Raw genomic sequence first — 23,368 nt, forward strand, 5'->3', positions numbered from 1 at the left:
GATATTTACCACATTATTAAAGATTGCATGAGTTACTAGAAGACATGCCTTGCAACACTGCCTCTGTTCTTTATAATTGACTTATTTAAGTGAGGAAGGAGACCACAATTTTTTTTCGGGTATGCAATACCCGGCTGAAGCCCTCATTGATGATTAGACACAGTAGAGATACCAAGCTGCGGGTATGTTGATTGCTACAAAAGCTGTTCAAAGTAGTACCACACGCTATCCATGGGATTAAGATCGTGTGCCTTAGAAGGCCACTCGAGGTACGATATTGTTCCTGAATGTTCGTCAAACCCGATACGTGCGCGTGCAGCACTGTGAACAGGACTGTCGTCGTCTTTTATGAGTTGAGTGTCCCCAACACATTACAAATTTTACGTACAGCTCCGCATAGTGTACTGCTGAAAACGGTAGAGGGAATAGAAATAAAGTCATCACAAGAATAATAAACTTACTAAACGAGCAAACTGAATTATGGGAAAATACGGTTCGACGTCTTCTGATTTAAGTTAGGATAAATATTTCAAGATTTGACTAATAGTAAACTGCTATTTGAATCCTCCTTCATCCCCTCCCCTTGTCTTGTAAATCTTTGACTATGAGAGGTTTATGTTTTGTAAATAGATCGTACATAAATTTAAACATTTTGATGAGATTTATAAAATCACACTGACGACTGGCATCTAGAAAACATTAAATAAATAAAACGACGGTGGCAAACAGTCCTGGTGGAAGCTTTCTGGCATCCACTCGCTTCATAATCGCATACCAGCGGCAATTTCAATTCGCAACGTACGTCTGAATCTGATAAAAACAGCTATATCCTGCGTGTGGACGTCGAGCTATTAATCCATTAGTCTCGATGGTTATCAATGACTACATTCACCTCTACAGAAATTACAGTGCTGAGTCAAGAGTTCTTCATTCAAATACACTCCTGGAAATGGAAAAAAGAACACATTGACACCGGTGTGTCAGACCCACCATACTTGCTCCGGACACTGCGAGAGGGCTGTACAAGCAATGATCACACGCACGGCACAGCGGACACACCAAGAACCGCGGTGTTGGCCGTCGAATGGCGCTAGCTGCGCAGCATTTGTGCACCGCCGCCGTCAGTGTCAGCCAGTTTGCCGTGACATACGGAGCTCCATCGCAGTCTTTAACACTGGTAGCATGCCGCGACAGCGTGGACGTGAATCGTATGTGCAGTTGACGGACTTTGAGCGAGGGCGTATAGTGGGCATGCGGGAGGCCGGGTGGACGTACCGCCGAATTGCTCAACACGTGGGGCGTGAGGTCTCCACAGTACATCGATATTGTCGCCAGTGGTCGGCGGAAGGTGCACGTGCCCGACGACCTGGGACCGGACCGCAGCGACGCACGGATGCACGCCAAGACCGTAGGATCCTACGCAGTGCCGTAGGGGACCGCACCGCCACTTCCCAGCAAATTAGGGACACTGTTGCTCCTGGGGTATCGGCGAGGACCATTCGCAACCGTCTCCATGAAGCTGGGCTACGGTCCCGCACACCGTTAGGCCGTCTTCCGCTCACGCCCCAACATCGTGCAGCCCGCCTCCAGTGGTGTCGCGATAGGCGTGAATGGAGGGACGAATGGAGACGTGTCGTCTTCAGCGATGAGAGTCGCTTCTGCCTTGGTGCCAATGATGGTCGTATGCGTGTTTGGCGCCGTGCAGGTGAGCGCCACAATCAGGACTGCATACGACCGAGGCACACAGGGCCAACACCCGGCATCATGGTGTGGGGAGCGATCTCCTACACTGGCCGTACACCACTGGTGATCGTCGAGGGGACACTCAATAGTGCACGGTACATCCAAACCGTCATCGAACCCATCGTTCTACCATTCCTAGACCGGCAAGGGAACTTGCTGTTCCAACAGGACAATGCACGTCCGCATGTATCCCGTGCCACCCAACGTGCTCTAGAAGGTGTAAGTCAACTACCCTGGCCAGCAAGATCTCCGGATTTGTCCCCCATTGAGCATGTTTGGGACTGGATGAAGCGTCGTCTCACGCGGTCTGCACGTCCAGCACGAACGCTGTCCCAACTGAGGCGCCAGGTGGAAATGGCATGGCAAGCCGTTCCACAGGACTACATCCAGCATCTCTACGATCGTCTCCATGGGAGAATAGCAGCCTGCATTGCTGCGAAAGGTGGATATACACTGTACTAGTGCCGACATTGTGCATGCTCTGTTGCCTGTGTCTATGTGCCTGTGGTTCTGTCAGTGTGATCATGTGATGTATCTGAGCCCAGGAATGTGTGAATAAAGTTTCCCCTTCCTGGGACAATGAATTCACGGTGTTCTTATTTCAATTTCCAGTAGTGTATCATCGATGCACATCGACTTGGAGACCACAGTGTCCGCCCTCGCCAAGACCAGCAAAGCAAAGATGTTTATCTGACACCACCATTGCCTACGTCACCACAACTATCACAACACAACCTTTTATACATTATCTACCCCAGTTGAGATCTTAAACGCAACATAAATAAGTAAGAGTACCGCCGATGTGAAAACAGTGACGGTCACCTTCACAAGAACTAACAAAGCAAAGATCTCTAGCTGACGCCACTGTAGACTGACGTCATCAAGACGAACACTACACAACATTCTATATGTGCATCTTTCAGTTTAGGTTTCTCCTGTCAGGGGATGAATAAGAATGCATTTTTAACTTTTTGGTTGCTCACACACACCCAGTCTTGAACGCTTATGATATTATTGAAGTCTTTGGCTCATGTGACACCACCACGAATAGGAGCCAAATATTAAAATCCCCATAACAAGCGTAGCGGATATTTATTGATAACTGTCTGTTCTTGGGTCACAAATACACTACTGGCCATTAAAATTGCTACACCACGAAGATGACGTGCTACAGACGCGAAATTTAACCTATAACGTGCTGACACGAGTAAAGTTTCCAATCGATTTCTCATACACAAACAGCAATTGACCGGCGTTGCCTGGTGAAACGTTGTTATGATACTTCGTGTAAGGAGGAGAAATGCGTACCATCACGTTTCCGACTTTGATAAAGGTCGGATTGTAGCCTATCGCGATTGCGGTTTATCGTATCGCGACATTGCTGCTCGCGTTGGTGGAGATCCAATGACTGTTAGCAGAATATGGAATCGGTGGGTTCAGGAGGGTAATACGGAACGCCGTGCTGGATCCCAACGGCCTCGTATCACTAGCAGTCGAGGTGACAGACTTCTTATCCGCACGGCTGTAACGGATCGTGCAGCCACGTCTCGATCCCTCAGGCAACAGATGGGGACGTTTGCAAGACAACAACCATCTGCACGAACAGTTCGACGACGTTTGCAGCAGCATGGACTATCAGCTCGGAGACCGTGGCTGCGGTTACCCTTGACGCTGCATCACAGACAGAAGCGCCTGCGATGGTTTACTCAACGATGAACCTGAGTGCACGAATGGCAAAACGTCATTTTTTCGGATGAATCCAGGTTCTGTTTACAGTATCATGATGGTCGCATCCTGTTTGGCGACATCGCGGTGAACGCACATTGGAATCGTGTATTCGTCATCGCCATACTGGCGTATCAACCTGCTTGGTGGTATGGGGTCCCATTGGTTACACGTCTCGGTCACCTCTTGTTCCACTTTGAACAGTGGACGTTACATTTCAGATGTGTTACGACCCGTGGCTCTACCCTTCATTCGATCCCTGCGAAACCCTACATTTCAGCAGGATAATGCACGACCGCATGTTGCAGGTCCTGTACGGGCCTTTCTGGATACAGAAAATGTTCGACTGCTGTCCTGGCCAGCACATTCTCCAGACCTCTCACCAACTGAAAACGTCTGGTCAATGGTGGCAGAGCAACTGACCCGTCACAATAAGCCAGTCACTACTCTTGATGAACTGTGGTATCGTGTTGAAGCTGCATGGGCAGCTGTACCTGTACACGCCATCCAAGCTCTGTTTGACTCTATGCCCAAGCGTATCTAGGCGGTTATTACGATCGGAGGTGGTTGTTCTGGGTACTGATTTCGCAGGATCTATGCACCCAAATTGCGTGAAAATGTAAACTTCTTGGTGTAGCAATTTTAATGGCCAGTAGTGTATTTGCGGTATCTAACTGCGTTTTAATATCACCCTCCTCCTACCCCTAATCTGAAGTTCAACTCCACATAGTATTTATAAATTTAAAAGAGTAAATATCTTTCACTGTTTCACTTAATATTTTTCAAACGAAATTAAATGCTGCAGTGACTATAATCAACTATCACAGTCCCTGACTTTCACACAACCAACTTAAAACTACGAATCGTAACGAAGATAAATACTGTAATGCACGTCATGTACAGGGTGTTTCAGAAGTGATAGTCAATATTCAGGGCCATGAAAGAATGATCATTCGAAACAAAAAAGGTAAACATGAGCTCTTAAATGCATACCTTAAGAGCTGTGAGCAATTCTTGATTTTCGATACTGCGAAACAAATCTCTTCTAATGCAAGCTTTTTGCATTCCATATTTTGGGAAGTGGTAGTGTGGACCAAAACAAGAAAAAAAGTCCAGTAAACATCTGCTGTAAAATGCATACCTTAAAAGTTATGAGCACTTCTTCATTAGAAGAGTTGTGTTACAAAGTAGTAAAGATAAACGAGTGGATAAACGAGTGCTCATAGCTTGCAGCAGAAGAGATTTGTCTCATAGTATCGAAGATCAGGAATCTCTGATAGCTCCTAAAGTATGCGCTTTAGATCCCAAGTTTAATTGACTTTTTTGTTTCGAATGATCATTCCTGTCATATCCCTGAATATTGACCATCACTTCTGAAACACCCTGTGTATTCTTCAAGAAAATATTAGGTACACTTCACCTCTATCTACCTGTATATCATCAAACGTTTCGAGTGAATTCAGATCACCTCTAACTCTATAAAAGCCTGGTTTGTCCCATCATAATGGTATTGCGATAATCAATCAGTTACACATCACGAAGACTGACATTTGACATACTCACTCTCTTGCCCACTCTGCAGCCAGCTAAACCTTTATCTTAATCTGCATACAAGATAAAATTAACTTCATGTGAAATAATACCTTTTCTTTTCTTTAAAATATTAATTGATTTATCTATTTCTGTTGTGTGGCGCCCATGCTGTTGATCTACTCAATAAGCAACACTGTTTTACATCATGACATTGTGTCGGTAACAAGAATAAATTTTCTCTTTCGAGTGCGTAAGTTTGCTACGTATACTTTATTCATACATAATACCACTTATTAATCTTCCATTATCTAATTCATTCTAGACGTCGGTAGTAGGAGAAAGTCTTCCATTTCGTGTTTTAAGGGAGCTAATGCAGCTTAATTCAGATGTACCTTACACTCAATACACACATTAGTCTCACAGTTAGAGATGTTTGTACATGGAAATGGTCTATTTCATGGCAATAACGCGTTTAAGTTGCAGGTACCTCTAAAGATTCTAACTCATAGCAATCCACACGTTAGTCTCACAGTTATACATGTTTGTAAATGCAAAGGTTCTATTTCATGGCAATTTCGCGTTAAAGATATAGGTGCCTGTAAACATTCTACCTCACTGAAATATTGCATTTAGCTCTTTCACTCAACATACGTTTAACTCTTACAACTATAACCGTATGGAAATGTTCTATTTCATGGCAATAACGCCTTTAAGGTGCCGGTAGCTCTAATGATTCTGTCTCATAGCAATGCACACGTTAGTCTCACAGTTATACATATTTGTAAATGCAAAGGTTCTGTTTCATGGCAATTTTAGCTCTTTCACTCAACATGCGTTTAATCCTTACAATTATATCCCCATACATTATGGCGTTATAACGTTGAACTTACTGCATAGTGATATGTTTTTTTTTTTTTTTTTTTTTTTTGTGATATGTTACAATACAGCATCACCGGTCTATTGCGGTCTAACTGTGTTGGTGAGGCAGTAAATTTATCCACAGGGCAGTGACTGCGTCACTGCAATTCACTTTGGAGGTGTGGCAGTGGGACTTGTAGTCCCGTACCACCCTCTGACGGTGACAGTACTACATGAGTCAGGCAGAAAAATTTAGCCTAACGTGGGCAGGTGTGATTGGAAAGTATTGGACGTAGAATGGGGGCTAGTCCCGCCAAATGATGCGTCCGTGGTGGGCGTGCCAGACCTATCGTTAGCCATGGTCGGAATCCGATTCCTCTAGGATGGTTAGGGGAACCGGATGTCAATGCCAGCGGCGTGGAAGTGTTGTCCCAACGTGGCGTAACCCATGGACAGTGTCCCGCAAGGCATCCACTTTCTCATAGAGCCGCCGCGCTTTGTTGCGTATGGTCGTCTTTAGGGGGACGATATCAGCTTCCTCGTGGAGAGTGACAATTCTCGTGAGTGGCGGGGCGTGCAGGCTCCACCTGAGCACCTTGTTCTGTAGGCGCTGCAATATCCGCATCCTGGTGACACTAATCGTGGCCCATGCAACAGATCCATACGTGAGGGCAGGCAGGATAACTGTTCGGTAAATGCGGAGCTTGGTATGCAGGTTAAGTTCCCTACTGCGAAAGAGCGGGTACAAAGCCCTGGTTAGCTTTTGCCCCTTGTTGGTGACATACTCCGCATGACAGTGGAAGAGCAACTTGTGGTCCATCTGGACCCCGAGATAGGTGGTTGTCGGGGACCAGGGCACCTGCACACCTGCAATCGAGATACTGCGGCGGAGGACTGGGCGCCGTTTCGTGAAGTAAACTGCCGTAGTTTTGGCGGCATTGAGAGCTATTTTGTTTGTCCGGCACCAGGTGATAGTGGCGTCCACCTGTCGCTGGAGGCGGGCGACGACGGCCTCAGTAATGCGGCCAGTGGTGTATAGTGCTGTGTCGTCAGCGTATTGTGCAAGGTGGCAGTCGGGGATGACCGGCATATCATTGACATAGATATTAAAAAGGATGGGAGATAGCACCGATCCTTGCGGAGTGCCTGCCGACAATTGGCGAATGCCAGAACGCATTCCCCGTTGAGTCACTAGGAAAGTCCTGCCACGGAGGAAGTCATCAACGATCTTGACATAAATATCCGGTATAGGGGTCTGTGTCAGCATCTTTTGTACGAGGTTGTCTTGCCAGATTTTGTCGTAGGCGTTTTGCAAGTCCAGAAAAACGGCAGCTGTCGACTTGGCAGTGTTGAAGCCTTTGCTGATGTGTTCAGTGATCCGTAGGACCTGAAGTTCAGCAGAGAGGTGCGAAGTGAATCCAAACTGTTCAGGACGGATCGTCCCAGCTGCTGCAAGAGGTTGGGAAAGTCGGTGAAGGATCACAGATTCAAGGACCTTCGCCATAGTGTTTAGGAGGCTGATGGGCCTGTTGTTGGTGGGGACTGTAGGGTCCTTGAACCTCTTGGGGATCGCAATTAGCTTGGCTTGTTTCCACTGAGGGGGGAAAAGGCCAGATGTGAGACAACAGTTTAAAATCTTGGTGAACAAGATGAGTGGTGTGCGGGGAAGGTGGCAAAGATGTTCATTTAAAATTCCGTCTAATCCAGGGGCCGACCGGCCACGTTTCCGTCGAAGGATGCGCTGAATTTCTGCCATGGACGTAAGAAGGGGAGCAGACTGGGGTGGGCAGTTGCGGAAAGCAGCAACAGCTGTCAGGACTTCATGTTCTTCCTGTAGTTCGTTCGGAGAAAGGTCTTGGACCAGAGGGCGGTTTTGGGCCTCGAACGCATCTGCCAGCGTTTCCACAATTTGCAGGGTATCATAAGACAAGCCCGCTGCTGTGCGAATAGGATGGGCAGTCGCTGGCTTAGAACGCCGCAGGGTGCGAATGACAGCCCAGTCAGATTTTTGGTGGAGTAGGAAAGTGGACATCCTGTCCTCCCACTGTGCAGACCTCCATTCGGCGAGCCGGTGGCTGAATTCGCGTTGGAGGCGTCTCATTTGGCGTTTGTCCTGAGGGTCACGAAACTGCTTCCACCTCCGGCGGTAGCGGTTCTTCTGCACCTTCAGCTCTCGTAACAGAGGGGGCAAGTTGTCCAGGGGTGTTAAATTTCGAGGTGCAGTGGAGGTGGAGAGTTTCACTGCTTTCTGTATTTTGGCGGTAAGGTAATCCACAGCACGGACTATATTGGCCGGTGTTGTCAAATTGAGGTCGTGTCGAGTGGTGTTATTTAGTACCCTGGCAAACTTGTCCCAATTGGTGAGGGTCGCAGTGGAACGAACATCAAATGAAAGGGCAGCATTGGTGAGGTGCAAGAGTACTGGCTCATGGTCAGAGGCCAGTTCGTGGAGAACTTCCAGTGAAAACTGAGCGGTGATGTTTTTGAAGATGGTCACATCCAGAACGTCTGGCTGGCAGTTAGTACGGACTGGGATATGGGTAGGTTCATGGGGGCCATAGACTGATAGTGCTAAAGTATCCTCCAGGTCAAGGAGGAGCCGGCCTTTGGGGTTAGACACGCGAGAATGCCAAGCTGGGTGCTTGGCATTGAGATCTGCCCCAATGATGAACCTGTCGAAGGATGACAATGTGCGGAGGTCTGCTTCCAGCAGCGGCTTGTTTGGGCTCAAATACGCTGCTGCAAAGGTAATGGCACCAAGGCGTGTGGAGATGGTAACCGCTGTGGCCTCTATGTGTTCCATTGGCTGGAGGGGCTCTTGGGTATGGACAAGAGCTTTGTTGAGGAATACAGCTGTGCCTCCACCACGGCGGTCGTGGCGGTCAGAGCGGTAACATACCATGTTGCGAAGGCGGAAATAGTCTGCCGGTTTCAGGTGTGTTTCTGTGACCAGTAAAACATCCACACGATAGTCATGGAGGAAGGTGTTCAATTCCGTCTTCATACGTTTTATGCCATTGGCATTAAAAATGCAAGTGACAAGATCCCGAGGGGGCTGGTGGTGGTGTGGAGGTCCATTCGCCATTACAACAATATTTGACTAAGCTCTTCCACTAGGGCGATGACCTTGGAGAGCCCGTCCTCCGACTGATGGATTTTTTGTGCAGTGTCACGAATAACAGCCCGGATGTGGGGTTTCGTGAAAAAGGAGATGACCTGGAGGATTTCGCGTATGTCAGCCCGAAATGACGCATCAGTCTCCACCACTGGGGGAGGGTCCCGGGTGGTCTGCTTGCCCCTACGGCGCGCAGGTGCAGGTGTAGTAGTAGGCAGAGTGGAGATAGGGGCAGAGGGCTGAGATAGAGCCACAGATGGACTGGAGGGAGCGGCAGCTGGCTCCTGTAGTTGGTGAGCAGTGGGAGCTGTCACGGAAGACAGACAATGAGGAGGAGACCGGGCTGCAGCATACATAATACCACTTATTAATCTTCCATTATCTAATTCATTCTAGACGTCGGTAGTGGGAGAAAGTCTTCCATTTCGTGTTTTTAAGGGAGCTAATGCAGCTTAATTCAGATGTACCTTACACTCAATACACACATTAGTCTCACAGTTAGAGATGTTTGTACATGGAAATGTTCTATTTCATGGCAATAACGCGTTTAAGTTGCATGTACCTCTAAATATTCTATCTCATAGCAATCCACACGTTAGTCTCACAGTAATACATGTTTGTAAATGCAAAGGTTCTATTTCATGGCAATTTCGCGTTAAAGGTATAGGTGCTTGTAAACATTCTACCTCAATAAAATGTTGCACTTAGTTCTTTCACTCAACATGCGTTTAATCCTTACAATTATTGCCCCATACATAATGGCATTCTAACGTAGAACTTATAGCATAGATACAGATATTTTTTTTTTTTTTTTTTTACTTTTTAATGGACTTGAAACGCGACTTGCAATAAATTGACCCAGCTTGCAAATGCGCCTGCGAGAATTTTGTTTATGCGTAAGCACTGTTTAGTTAGATCAACAATACTATTACAGTAACTAGCCTTTTTGTCACAGCCAGCCACAGACAAGGAATCTGCTGGCCACAGCAGTTTATAAACAATTGATGACCAATAACATTACAGACAAGTCTAACTTCTTTAACACTGTTCTTTTTGTTAAAAACATCAATAAATATATTACTAAATACATAGGGCTAGTACTACAGTTGTATAATTTACTCTGAATATCTTTGAAATAAGCAAAAGCCTCTCTCTCCAGTTACACAGCTTACACATGGATCGTGCTCCTCAAGTCTTTGCTTTTCAGCTTTAAATTCAGTTCCATCTTTCTACATATTAATTGACACAATAAATTATATAATATGTATTCTTACCTTAATGTTCCTCTCGAAGATTCATTAATATTCATAAACTAATTACAATATTGCTTAAAGCCACAATACAACTTGATATCTCCACTGGCAGTCAAGCTTCACTGACACACACTGCTTTCAAAGCTCAAATCCCCCTCTGAGTACTCATTCCAGTTTAAGTATTTTTCAGAGTTAGAATTATGATCGTCGTATACCCTAGTATACTCCCTAGGATTTTTTTTAAATTCTACTTGAAACTTATCCAATGCTGTAAAGTTAGCTTCATATACACTCCTGGAAATTGAAATAAGAACACCGTGAATTCATTGTCCCAGGAAGGGGAAACTTTATTGACACATTTCTGGGGTCAGATACATCACATGATCACACTGACAGAACCACAGGCACATAGACACAGGCAACAGAACATGCACAATGTCGGCACTAGTACAGTGTATATCCACCTTTCGCAGCAATGCAGGCTGCTATTCTCCCATGGAGACGATCGTAGAGATGCTGGATGTAGTCCTGTGGAACGGCTTGCCATGCCATTTCCACCTGGCGCCTCAGTTGGACCAGCGTTCGTGCTGGACGTGCAGACCGCGTGAGACGACGCTTCATCCAGTCCCAAACATGCTCAATGGGGGACAGATCCGGAGATCTTGCTGGCCAGGGTAGTTGACTTACACCTTCTAGAGCACGTTGGGTGGCACGGGATACATGCGGACGTGCATTGTCCTGTTGGAACAGCAAGTTCCCTTGCCGGTCTAGGAATGGTAGAACGATGGGTTCGATGACGGTTTGGATGTACCGTGCACTATTGAGTGTCCCCTCGACGATCACCAGTGGTGTACGGCCAGTGTAGGAGATCGCTCTCCACACCATGATGCCGGGTGTTGGCCCTGTGTGCCTCGGTCGTATGCAGTCCTGATTGTGGCGCTCACCTGCACGGCGCCAAACACGCATACGACCATCATTGGCACCAAGGCAGAAGCGACTCTCATCGCTGAAGACGACACGTCTCCATTCGTCCCTCCATTCACGCCTGTCGCGACACCACTGGAGGCGGGCTGCACGATGTTGGGGCGTGAGCGGAAGACGGCCTAACGGTGTGCGGGACCGTAGCCCAGCTTCATGGAGACGGTTGCGAATGGTCCTCGCCGATACCCCAGGAGCAACAGTGTCCCTAATTTGCTGGGAAGTGGCGGTGCGGTCCCCTACGGCACTGCGTAGGATCCTACGGTCTTGGCGTGCATCCGTGCGTCGCTGCGGTCCGGTCCCAGGTCGACGGGCACGTGCACCTTCCGCCGACCACTGGCGACAACATCGATGTACTGTGGAGACCTCACGCCCCACGTGTTGAGCAATTCGGCGGTACGTCCATCCGGCCTCCCGCATGCCCACTATACGCCCTCGCTCAAAGTCCGTCAACTGCACATACGGTTCACGTCCACGCTGTCGCGGCATGCTACCAGTGTTAAAGACTGCGATGGAGTTCCGTATGCCACGGCAAACTGGCTGACACTGACGGCGGCGGTGCACAAATGCTGCGCAGCTAGCGCCATTCGACGGCCAACACCGCGGTTCCTGGTGTGTCCGCTGTGCCGTGCGTGTGATCATTGCTTGTACAGCCCTCTCGCAGTGTCCGGAGCAAGTATGGTGGGTCTGACACACCGGTGTCAATGTGTTCTTTTTTCCATTTCCAGGAGTGTATAAAATGTAATTCTACAGCTTCGCCTCTCAAGTGACCAACAGTGAGACTAATTCTTTTAACATCTGTCCAATATCTGGGACATATTCCCTCAAATGTTGTTACATACACGTCTGAATGTATACTGTTCGTGGATAACATGTAACCAAATTAGGTAATGTTAATTCATCAGGTCTCTCTACCTCTTTTCCACCCACACGTTCAAGCTCCTTAAATACTTCCTAACTGTTTTGCCTGTGTCTTTAATATCTTTCTTCCATGTAACTCAGTTCTGTGGAAATGTTGTATACTTTTAGTAGCATCTCTACTAGTTGCCATCATAACATAAGTATTATCTCCTGTTTCAAGTTTCTTGGAATTTATGACATTGTTAACAAATTTTTATCTTTCCGTACTTAGCAAATACGTCCCTCAGGTCTGTTGCGAGTGTTAATACTGATACAACATCACACCATATAGCTTAACTATAGTTAAAAACAGATGATTCACTCTTATCACTTAAATTATCTAGTTGCTTACGTATTACTGGTTACCGTAAGGTTCGTTCTCTTTATGACTTGACAAATCTTTGTCAGCTGATCTGTTTCAATGTTATACAACCTCTCTCATCTGACTACATTCGGATTTCAAAGTTTCCTTTTCCTCAAAATTTTTATACTCCGTATCAAGTTCTAATTATTTACATTCAGCTTTCTATTCATCATAATGCCTAAGTCTGGTTTCCATTCCCACTTCACATTTAGCTCCTATTTCTGCTATCATTTTGTTTATCTTTTCGTTCAATTCCTGGCGTACTCTGGAGCCTCATAAAACTCGAGCGATAATGATTCCATTTCTGCCTATGTTAATCTCTCATTTCTTTTACCTTAATATTACTATCTATCATTTATTACTCCCTATTCCTGATTAAATTGTCCAACGCACTTTCGTAAAGTGTGAATTTCTCATTCTACCTACTTTTCCCTGTAATATAAGTTACTCAAAACTTAAATACTACCAGCAAAATGATCCAGGACAGCAGCAGCCTATATCAGCAGTTCACCGTGTTGTGTGCGGTGCCAATGTGCAGTCGTAATGTGCAGATTGTGCAGCAGCCAGATGCGTTGTTGAGAGCGATTATGTCGCTTGCCGCCGCCTGCTGGACGTATGTCAATGATCCGCCCTGTATGGTTGAGATGCTGAGCCGCGTCCCAGACTGGTACACAATGGACCCACCAGATACAGCACGAACTCTCTCGCACTACCACAATAAATCGTGCAAACTAATGTGGTCTTAAACCCATTCTGCAAATAAGTAGTCATGCCACCCATGCCGCCATGAAGACTGCACCGTCGAACTTAGGACCTCCATCTAGGCAGCCTGCGCTGCACTGTCCACCTCAAACACTCCAGCACCGCATCAGAAGTTATGATGGGTGATCTGAGCAGCATCTCTTCCAGAGATGAGCTGAGCAGCGCCCCCTAGGTTGAAGCCATCGTCCTGCACATCACCTATTTGCTTACGAATCCGCCGGGCGGGTTAATGTCGAGGTCCGGTGTGCCGGTCAGCCTGCCGGTCAGAGGTTTTCCATCTGCCTTGGCGAATGGGGACTGGTTCCCCTTTTTCCGCCACTGTTACACTATGTCGGCGATTGCTGTGCAGTCGCTGTCTCCACGTAGGCGTACACTATAATTACTGTACCACGCAAACATTTGGGGTTACATTCGTCTTGTATGAGAGTTCCCGTGGGTGTCCACTTGGGACCTAACCGCACAATAACCCTGTGCTCGGAGTGAGTCGGCGGTGTGGTGAGTGCCTAGGATAGATTGAAAAGGGCTGTTTATGGACGACGTGACCGACCAACTACTCTGAGGGATCTACTCCGAATCGCCATTGAGGAATGGGACAATATGGACCAACAGTGCCTTGATAAACTTTTGTATAGTATACCACGACGAATACACGTATGCATCAATGCAAGAGGACGTGCTACTGGGTATTAGAGGTACCGGTGTGTACAGCAGTCTGGACAACCAACTCTGGAGGCCTCGCTGTATGGCGGTGCAACATGCAATTTGTGGTTTTCATGAGCAATAAAAAGGGCGGACATGATGTTTATGTTTCCAATTATCTGTTCAGGTTCCGGAATTCTCGAAACCGAGGTGAAGCAAAACTTTTTTGATGATTATACATATTTCATGCATGAGAAGCATATTTTCTGTTGTATTCCGTTCTTATTACGATAGTCACTTTCCTTTACACGTAAGAGTTTTATGGAGTCGAAAGATTAGCACATTCTTACACTTCACTGAACTTTCTAATAAAGGAATATTTTTATAAATGTAATTACTTTTGCTTCAAATGCGAATTAGTTGAACTCTTTTTTTCCGTTTATGCTCAGATACAGAAAATATTGTGTAATTCCTTTATTCTGTGTTGGGAAAATGTTTTATAGCTTTAGACATCTTATTATCAGGTCTGAATGGTTTTCTCTCTACTACAGTTTTGGTGGCTTATCTGATATGTTAAATGAAGTATGTATTGCATTTTATACAAGTTTCCTATGTTCCATATTCACTTATTTGACTGGAAGTGTATTGAAGAAAAACTTAACGTTATTGAGTAAATATGCAACATCTTTCTGGAAAACGTTAAGTCTTCTGCTGTTTACTAATCGTTCTTTTGTTCTTAAAAGGAAACTACATTCTCCACTGAAGAGAACTTAATGGACTGTTTCATACCTCCCAGGGCCTTAGGAAACGAAAGAAAGACATATGCGATATAATTTTTTAGTTATTGCCAAATGTTTGGCACTATATACATTCTGTATTGTAAAAGGTACGTTACAAATCAATATAAACGATGCTATTGGCACTTACCAGATACTGTATCCAGAAGTGTAGCTTTCTGGCTGCTTGTAGTGCTGCTGTCGCAGTATACAACAAAAATGAGCGACAGTGTACGTATGTATTAGACTGTTCCCCACATGGTTTCCTCCAGGCTAAAGGTGAAAATAAAATCCACAGAGAATTTATAAATTTCAAGGAGTAAGTATCTCTCACTATTTCATGTAATATTTCTCAAATTAAATTAATTGCTGCACTAACTATTACGGATCAGTCGAATTTCAGGCACATTATAGCGTTTATCTTCGTTATGATTCGAAGTTTGAATTTGGTTGTGTGAAAGTAAGGGACTGTGATATTTACTTGATAATTAATATTCACCTCAACTCAGTAGTATCACGTCAGTCGATCAGTTGTGCATGGCAAATACTGACTTTTACGTTATTACAGCAGTAGTGGAGTCCTAGTGCACTATTGGAGCAAAGAATAATCAGTTGTAGAAATAAGAAAGTTTCATTAAAACTCATTCACTTTGCCACAGGCAAAACCGAGTCATGGCAAAGACAGGCGAAAGCAGAAAGCGAGCCAGTATGCTGGATGTGGAACGGGTCGTTGACACCTTTTCGACACCGTCTGCCGAGTGAGGAGATGCATTGAGAAGAAAGGAGACTGCGACGAAATACCAAAGGAGGCGAGACAAGGATATTCGTTAGCTCGTAAGACATGCTGCAAGAAACTGTATTTTTCACAAGAGGACATAGTGAGCAACTGACACAGCAGTTAACACTCTGTTAAGTGAATATAGCAGAAGAAGGAGAACTCATACGGTCATTACGAAGCGAGCCTTGCATCACAGCCTCACACTAGCTCACTTTAAATGCTCCGGCATTTCAGCTGTCGTCATGAATTGATCACTGGGATTATTGGCATTCCCAGTAGCAGCACTCAATTCCATGATTACGGTACTGTAGTGAACCTATGTCCTAAATGCGCCAGCAAAGTCTACGAACTAACCAAAAACGTATTCGAAATGAGAGTTTTCACTACCGCTCATCACTGACCGTGTGCCAATTGAGAAACCGACTGTCTTCCAACAACACCACATCTCCGGGTACTGCCAGCATTGAACTTCAACATAGAGGCCAGCGACAGGGTCCTGTGAGGTCTGAATTTCTGTTCAACACTCACGCGCCTCTGGGTGCTGAAAATTAGCAGGGTAGTGAGCAGGTCATCCAACCACATGACTACTAACGGCAGGTACATTACGGACGGTCGTCAAGGTTCATCGTAGAGTCCCCAGTGGCACCAAGGACACTTCAACAGCTGGCATGAGACAATTTCTTGCAGGAAAGTAGCCGTGTCTGCTCGCCGGCAACCGGCCAAAGCCCCAGGGGTCGCTAACACCACGTGGGAGTGAGTAATTTGAGCTGACTGGACAGACATCGGCTAAAAACCCAACACACAGCTGAATGAAGTATCAGCTGAGGCTGGTGCGGAAGAACGACGACTTGTAACATTGTCAATAAATGACTGGACTCTAATAATGTTATATTGGCATCGATGACGCTTCACAGGTTCTCAGCAGCCATCCCGTCTTCACGCACTGAAGTCTCCGATGGGCACCTCTGTAGCACCATGGCGGTCGGTGCATTGTCGCCCTGCTGTCGTTACACACGGCGAGTACTGTATCTCAGCCAAGTCTTCCGGATACTGCGTGGCATCGTTACAGTTATCTTTCTAAAACATTTCTTAGAGGAAATTAGCACGTGATAAATGCCCATATTTATGACTTCGTCTGGTCGCTCAGTATTACCGAACAGATAACGAGGGTTTTAAAGGACAGTTTCTCCTGTTCTTTATTTTCCATTTCTTGCGTCGTAGTAACAAGAATTTTTCGTTATGCAACATCTGTCACCCCTCTTTTGTTTTATGAGATTTTCTTCTGGCAGCTCATATTCGACCCTGTTTTGCTTTGGTTGATGGTTTACTTGTGCGATTATTTCTCTTTCGATACTGTAGTATAACTATTCACTTTGGATATCTATATTTCTTATACTATTATAACCTGATAAAGTGATCTCTTAAGGACTCACTATCTGTAGCTAATACAAATGAGGAAGAGTTAAACCAGTTAGACAAAGGTCTAAAATATAATGAAGAGGCTATTAAGGGGAAGGAGGGGGAAATGAATCACCTCACCATTCCATTGTTATTTGCCATGTCACGATGCCGTGGGCGGACTATGTGTCGGGCCGGCGCGTCGCCTCGGAACCGTGCGGTGATATGCTTGAGGCCCTCCGCTTGCTTGGTATTTCGTTGTTCATAAGAGTGCTTGGTAAACTCTGCAATCTGCTTCTCCGACATGAACATTATTTTAAGTTTTCTGCTTCCTATGTTCATGCATATTAGTGAGGCAGTCGGCCTCGCGACCCTGCATCTAAAGCTAAAAAGCAAAAGTCTGATTCACACACGTATACATTATTTTAACGTTAAAGTGTGCTTCAGAGACATGTATATTATTTCCAAATTTCTGGTTTCTATGAATATGCATGTTAGTGAAACAGCAATTCCTTGCGGCTGCTTTACAGCTGTGCAAGTAATTTTTTATAATTTTAATGCCAGTTTTCTCATCTTGTGACTGATATTTATTGATGCGAAAGTCTACATCACAGATGTGCACATTAATTTAAATTTTGCTTTCCTTGGTTGTGCAAACCATTTAGATAACAATTCCTTTTGATTGCTTTCCAGCTGTGTATATAATTTTAAAAAGAATTGGTATCGTATACCCTCTATTCTGTCTGCTTCACAAACGTATATATTCGTATGTTATTTTCTGTGTAAGTTACTAACCGATGTGTATTACAGACTCTGTTGTTTTACTAAATTTTGAGAAAATTTTGAATGTCTCTCAGAACATAAAGATTTGTTTCTAATTTGGCCTCTATGGAGAACAAATATCACTTTTTTTGTAATTTAAAAATCGCTCTCTGTGATAAATCAATAAATAAATTTACTTCAAAAGTTATTATAATTTCGCTCAGCACCTACTCCCTACCGGCTCCCAACCAGATTAGAAGATACATGTGACAGGCAAAATACCGTGTAACATAAAGAAGAATGCAATAATTTCAGTAATAAAAAAGGCGGGTTCTGACAGGTGTGAATATTACTAAACTATCAGTTCAGTAAGCCGCGATTGAAACAAATTACTTGAAGTTCAGTGTACACCTCTGGGAAGATAAGTTAGGGATTATGGGGGAACCTAGCAATACACGAGGAAATACTGACTCTTCGACTGAATTTAGAAGATAGGTTGAAGAAAGATGAGCCTACATTTATAGCATTTGTAGACTTTGAGAAAGCATTCGTTGTTGACTAGTATGTAAATGATACACTTTGAATTTCTGAAGGTATCAGGGATAAAAGACAGGGAGGTTAAAGCTGCCTAAAACTTACACGAAATCTAGACTATAGTTATAATAGTTGAAGGACATAAAAAGGATGCAGTAGTTTAGAAAGGTGTGACACAGGCTTGTAGCCTAACCCCAGTCTTATATAATCCGTAAACTGAGCAACTGAGAAGAAAACTAATGAGATATTTAGAAAGGGAATTAAAGTTCAAGGAGAAGTAACAAAAACTCGCATGATTTGTCTCGACATTCTAATTCTGTGACTAACGGCAAACGAAAGATTAGTTGAAAGAAACAGAAAGAAACAGATAATGTCTTGAAAAGAGGTTCTAAGATGAGCATCAACGAAAGTAAGACAGGGGCAATGACACATAGTCGAATTAATTTAGGCGAAGCTGAGGCAATTTGATTAGAAAATAGAAAACTGAAAGTTGTAAAGGATTTCTGCTGTTTGGCACCAAAATTAGTGATGATGGCTGAAGTAGAGAGAACATGAAATGCAGACTAACAACACCAAGAAATCCGTATTTGAAAAAGAGAAATTTGGTAACATCAGGTATATATTTAAATTTTAAGATTTATTTTATGAAGGTATTTATCCTAAATGTAGCCTTGTCCAGAAGTGAAACATGGACGATAAGCGATTCAGAAAAGAAGAGAACAGAAACCTTTGAAATATAGTCCTACTGAAGGATTTCGAAGATTAAATTTGTAGACCGATTAGCTAATGAGGAGGTACAGAATCGAACTGTAGAAAAACAAATTACTGCACAATCTGACTGAAAGATGGAACAGTTGGCAGGATGCATCCTGAGGCATCAAGCTGCGATATCGTCATTTTCAGTGATTGAAGTGTGAGTGTCTAGAGGGACGGGAGGTGGGAAAACTGTAGAGGGAAGCCAAAGGAAGGCATGAATACAGTAAACGGATTGAAATAGACATTGCTTGCGGCAGTTATGTGGAAATGTCGAAGCTCGCAGAGGATGTGCTGCATCAAGCCAGTTTTCTAACTGAAGGTCACAACAACAACAACTTATTTCTCTTCTTCAGGAATAATCCATAACACCACGTTTCCAATGTTTCTATTCTCTCCTTGTGTGTGTTGTTTATCAACAACGTTCACATCCCTTAAAGACTACACTGCAGACAAATATTATCAGAACAATTGTACGAGTACTAAAATCTACACTTATATTAAATTTCAAACTATTCCTTCTTTTCGGAAAGGCTTTTATTTTTATCTTAATTTTACATCTCCATTGCTTCTGCAGTTGTTTTTATTTTATAGGCTAAACAACAAAATTCATTTACTACCTTCAGCACCTCGTTTCCTAATATCGCTGCCACAGCGTCACCTGATTTAATTCAACAACACTACAACAGCTACCTTCGTTTTACTGGCATCTATCTTACAACCGCTTTTGAATACGTTATCAGTTCCGTCCAGCCAACCTACCACGTTCTCTGCCAAGTGTGGCATAAGTGCAATGTTGTAGGTAAACTTAAAAGTTTTTATTTATTATCCATGAACTTCAATTCCTTATCGATATTTCTGATATTTCTCTATAGTGTACTTTACTGATCGTTCTATGTATAGAGTGAACGATATGTGGGACAATCTCCAGCATAGTTTCAACCACTTCCTTCTAAATTACCAAGATCCTTCGTAGAGCTAACCACAACAAAACAGCTCCACTTTAGACAGGCGAAACAGCCTCACATACTGCGTGTTAGGGTGATAGATACTTATATTGTGATAATTGGTACCTTTATACATACACACAGCAGTTTGTTGGGTGTTTTATCTCTACATCTAACAGTCTTCCAGCAAACACATTACATAATTTATTACCTGATGTTTTCTGTATGGTTGTAACTGCCCCGCAAAATAGACTATGCTTGTCAGTATAGACTCTCCGGTTTGCTTCCATGCATCCACACTTCAGTACCCAACCGGCTGCCCAGGGGAAAATAAACATAACTGGTTTGCTTGTGCCACACGTTCTAACCAACCTAAAAGAAAACTATTCATAATAGCTATAATTATTTGTCTGTAAATGAAGCAAATGCTGATGTAACGTTGTTCATACACTGTCCTTAGTCACCACAAAAAATATCTACATTTATACCCCTCACACCCAATGTATATAAAAATGTAATAATTCGAACACCCAGGAAAGCAAGTTGTGACAGTTGTGAATATTACCAAACGATACAAGTTATGGTTGCAATACAAAAATTTTATAGGTTAATGGAACAATGTATTGAGGCTTATATTATTTCAAAGAAAAGCAGGGACACAAGAGGCAATAATGACACTAAAACGTACTTTAGAAGGTATGACAATGGCAGTGAAAGTCATTTTTGTAGCATTTGTAGATTTAGAAATAGAATTTGCAATTTTTAATGGAATACAGTCTTTGAAATGTTTAAGTTACTTCGAATGAAATACAGGGATCTGAATTTTATCTGTGATTTGTATAGAATTGACTGCTGTTATTAAATTTAAAGGAAATGAAAAGCAAACAGCAGTTGAGAATGGAATAGATTTTCCGACTATCCCACAAACTACTCAATTTGTATGTAGAGCAAATAGTAAACAAAACCAAGGGTAAAATTTAAAATGGAGTACAAATAACAATTTCACTGTTTCTCGTTGACACTTGAATTTTTTAGATATGTCAAATAACTTGGGAGCCCAATTCACTGGAATGGATGGATAGTGTCCTGGAGAGAGGATGTAAGCCGAACGTCAGTCAAAATAGAACAGTCGTAATGGTGTGTCCACGAATTAAGTCATGTGATGCTGGGGGTAAAGGATTGAGAATTTCATTTAGTGGGCAGCAAAACAGCTGACTATAGCTGAAATAAAGAGGGTATAAAATGCATACCGACAATAGCGCGAAAAGCTTTTCTGAAAAAGAAATATATATAAGTAGAACGCAAATAAAAAAGTTAGAAAGTCTTCTCTGAAAGTATGGCTCTAGTGTAGCCTTAAATGAAAGACAAACGTTGGCTATAAATCTCTCAGAGAAAAAGTGAGTAGAAACTTTCGAAAAGTAAGCCCATCATAAAGTCTAGGATTAACTGGATTGATCGGATAACAAATGAAGCTGTACTCAGTATGACAGAGAAGTAAAAAGCATTATGAAACAACTTGGTTAAAACATCATGAGGCATCCACGAAAAGTTAATTTGGTGATGTTAGAAATGAAAAATGGGTGAAGAGCTGCATCAACCCTAGAAACCATGAAAAATATAACACTCACTACGTGAACAGTTTTAGGTTTAAACGACCATTGCTCTCTTCTTTATGCTTGGAGAAGCCTTTATGTCAAAGTGTTTCATTTTTGTTAATAATCCAGATGAAGTGTCACAGAAATTAGGTGCTAGAGTAGCAATAGAAACGGGTGGACATCAAATCGACGACTAGTCACCTAGATCATGGTATTCCTTGGCGACATGTGTCAATTATAATAACATCACAGATTTCCTTCCTAGTCCACTCCGAATTTGTGATTCGTCTGTTATCAAGTCGTCGTTGAAGATACGTTAAGCTCTAACCTAATACCTTTCTTTATGTTTGTTTTTTATAGATCTTCCTCAAAACGTACGACGTTCGTTCGTGATTTCTAATATGTCTAAAGTGGTCGAAGGGGATATCATACTGATCTAAAATTTAATTGCTGTCAGGTGGAAGATAACACAGCAGAGAATCGTGCGACATAATTTTCGGTAGTAACTACAGGAAAAAGTTTTCTGTGAAATCTGGTGGCAGGTATACGATAATCTAGAGGGATAATTTGGTGCATCGTGTTTCCTCTTCTGTGGTGGGAGACATGGACAGTGACTACACTGGTAAGTAAGTCTTCAGAGCTAACTCCTTTAGATAGCTAAACCTTGAAAACTTCTCTCGTATTGATTATAAAACCACTGTACTGTTTATTCGTATCCAAGCAACGGCCACTGCGTCGTGACGTCAAAGATAGCCAAGTGGGGCCGAAATGGGTCATGGAGTTTATTCGAAACATAATTTTATTACGTTCTATAAAACAATCTCACAACTTGTCAAATCTGAGACCTCTTTCAGTTCTGATGGCATAAATTTCTGTGGCTTTTAATAATGTAATGACTGATCCAGGACAAAGCTTTAGTTACGGAGAACCGTTATTGGTTGTCTCTGGCCTCGATGAATTACCTGCTAATGCTAATTTATTAATGCTACTAAGACAGTAATTGCTTCTGTGTTACTTGGATTCTTCTACTGTTTCCAGTGCGGACGTGATCGCACTTACGAGAAGTTTATGGACATTTGCTGTGATTAGGTGGAAAAGTACGTCATCCGAGCAGTCCAAGAGTTCATGCAGAATTTTCACGATTTTAAAATCTTTTATATTGCCACAATTTTTTTAACATTTGCTTTAATAGGTTCTTACACGTCGGTAGTTCAAGACTGTCTAGGATGCAATCCTTTGTTTATCACTTTATTAAAGCAGTCGTTTATTTCTTAGTTTTTAGTTAACTAATTTAGTTCCTCTTCGAAGTTCTGTGTATAATAGTTTTTTGGAGCTGAGATCATCAATGATTTCAGCGTGCTCCTTGTTCGATGTGCATTCTGTAAGCTTTCTACTGCAGAGCCCAATCAGTTCTTCGGTGCACTTCTATGTACGACAACGAAATCTGACCTTTCTTCGCCGGCCGGAGTGGCCCTGCGGTTCTAGGCGCTACAGTCTGGAACCGAGCGACCGCTCCGGTCGCAGGTTCGAATCCTGCCTCGGACATGGATGTGTGTGATGTCCTTAGGTTAGTTAGGTTTAATTAGTTCTAAGTTCTAGGCGACTGATGACCTCAGAAGTTAAGTCGCATAGTGCTCAGAGCCATTTATTTGACCTTTCTTCCTCCTCTTATACCTAATACCACGGGATATCGATTCCAACACCGGGTCAACTAGAAACATGTTAGCGAATGAAAACTCTTCTGGGTATAATGCCGCACTCAACCAGAGCTCACAACCATCTTACAGGTAACAGAGAGCCTATTATACACATGCACATGACAATACTGCTTCAAACGTACAAGACACATCAGAACACTTTGTGAATATAAAATCTGCGGTGTTACAATGTTCAAGAATATATATTGCAAGTCGCAGATTCTTTCACTACCATTTTCATCATAGAGTAGATCTTAT

At 43.4% G+C, this 23,368-nt stretch overlaps 1 protein-coding gene across 1 annotated transcript in view; it reads right to left on the minus strand.

Annotated features, from left to right (window-relative positions):
• Window positions 1-21,411: 21,411 nt before the first annotated feature.
• Window positions 21,412-23,368, minus strand: part of LOC126153424 (glutamate receptor ionotropic, kainate glr-3-like) — a 180,599-nt gene continuing 178,642 nt past the window's right edge. Inside the window, exon 10 of the mRNA XM_049916071.1 lies at window positions 21,412-21,417. Within this exon, the coding sequence (XP_049772028.1) occupies window positions 21,412-21,417 (6 nt within the window). The remainder of the gene's footprint in view (window positions 21,418-23,368) is intronic.

The sequence above is a fragment of the Schistocerca cancellata genome, chromosome 2, assembly GCF_023864275.1.
Source record: "Schistocerca cancellata isolate TAMUIC-IGC-003103 chromosome 2, iqSchCanc2.1, whole genome shotgun sequence".
In the NCBI taxonomy this organism is placed as follows: domain Eukaryota; kingdom Metazoa; phylum Arthropoda; class Insecta; order Orthoptera; family Acrididae; genus Schistocerca; species Schistocerca cancellata.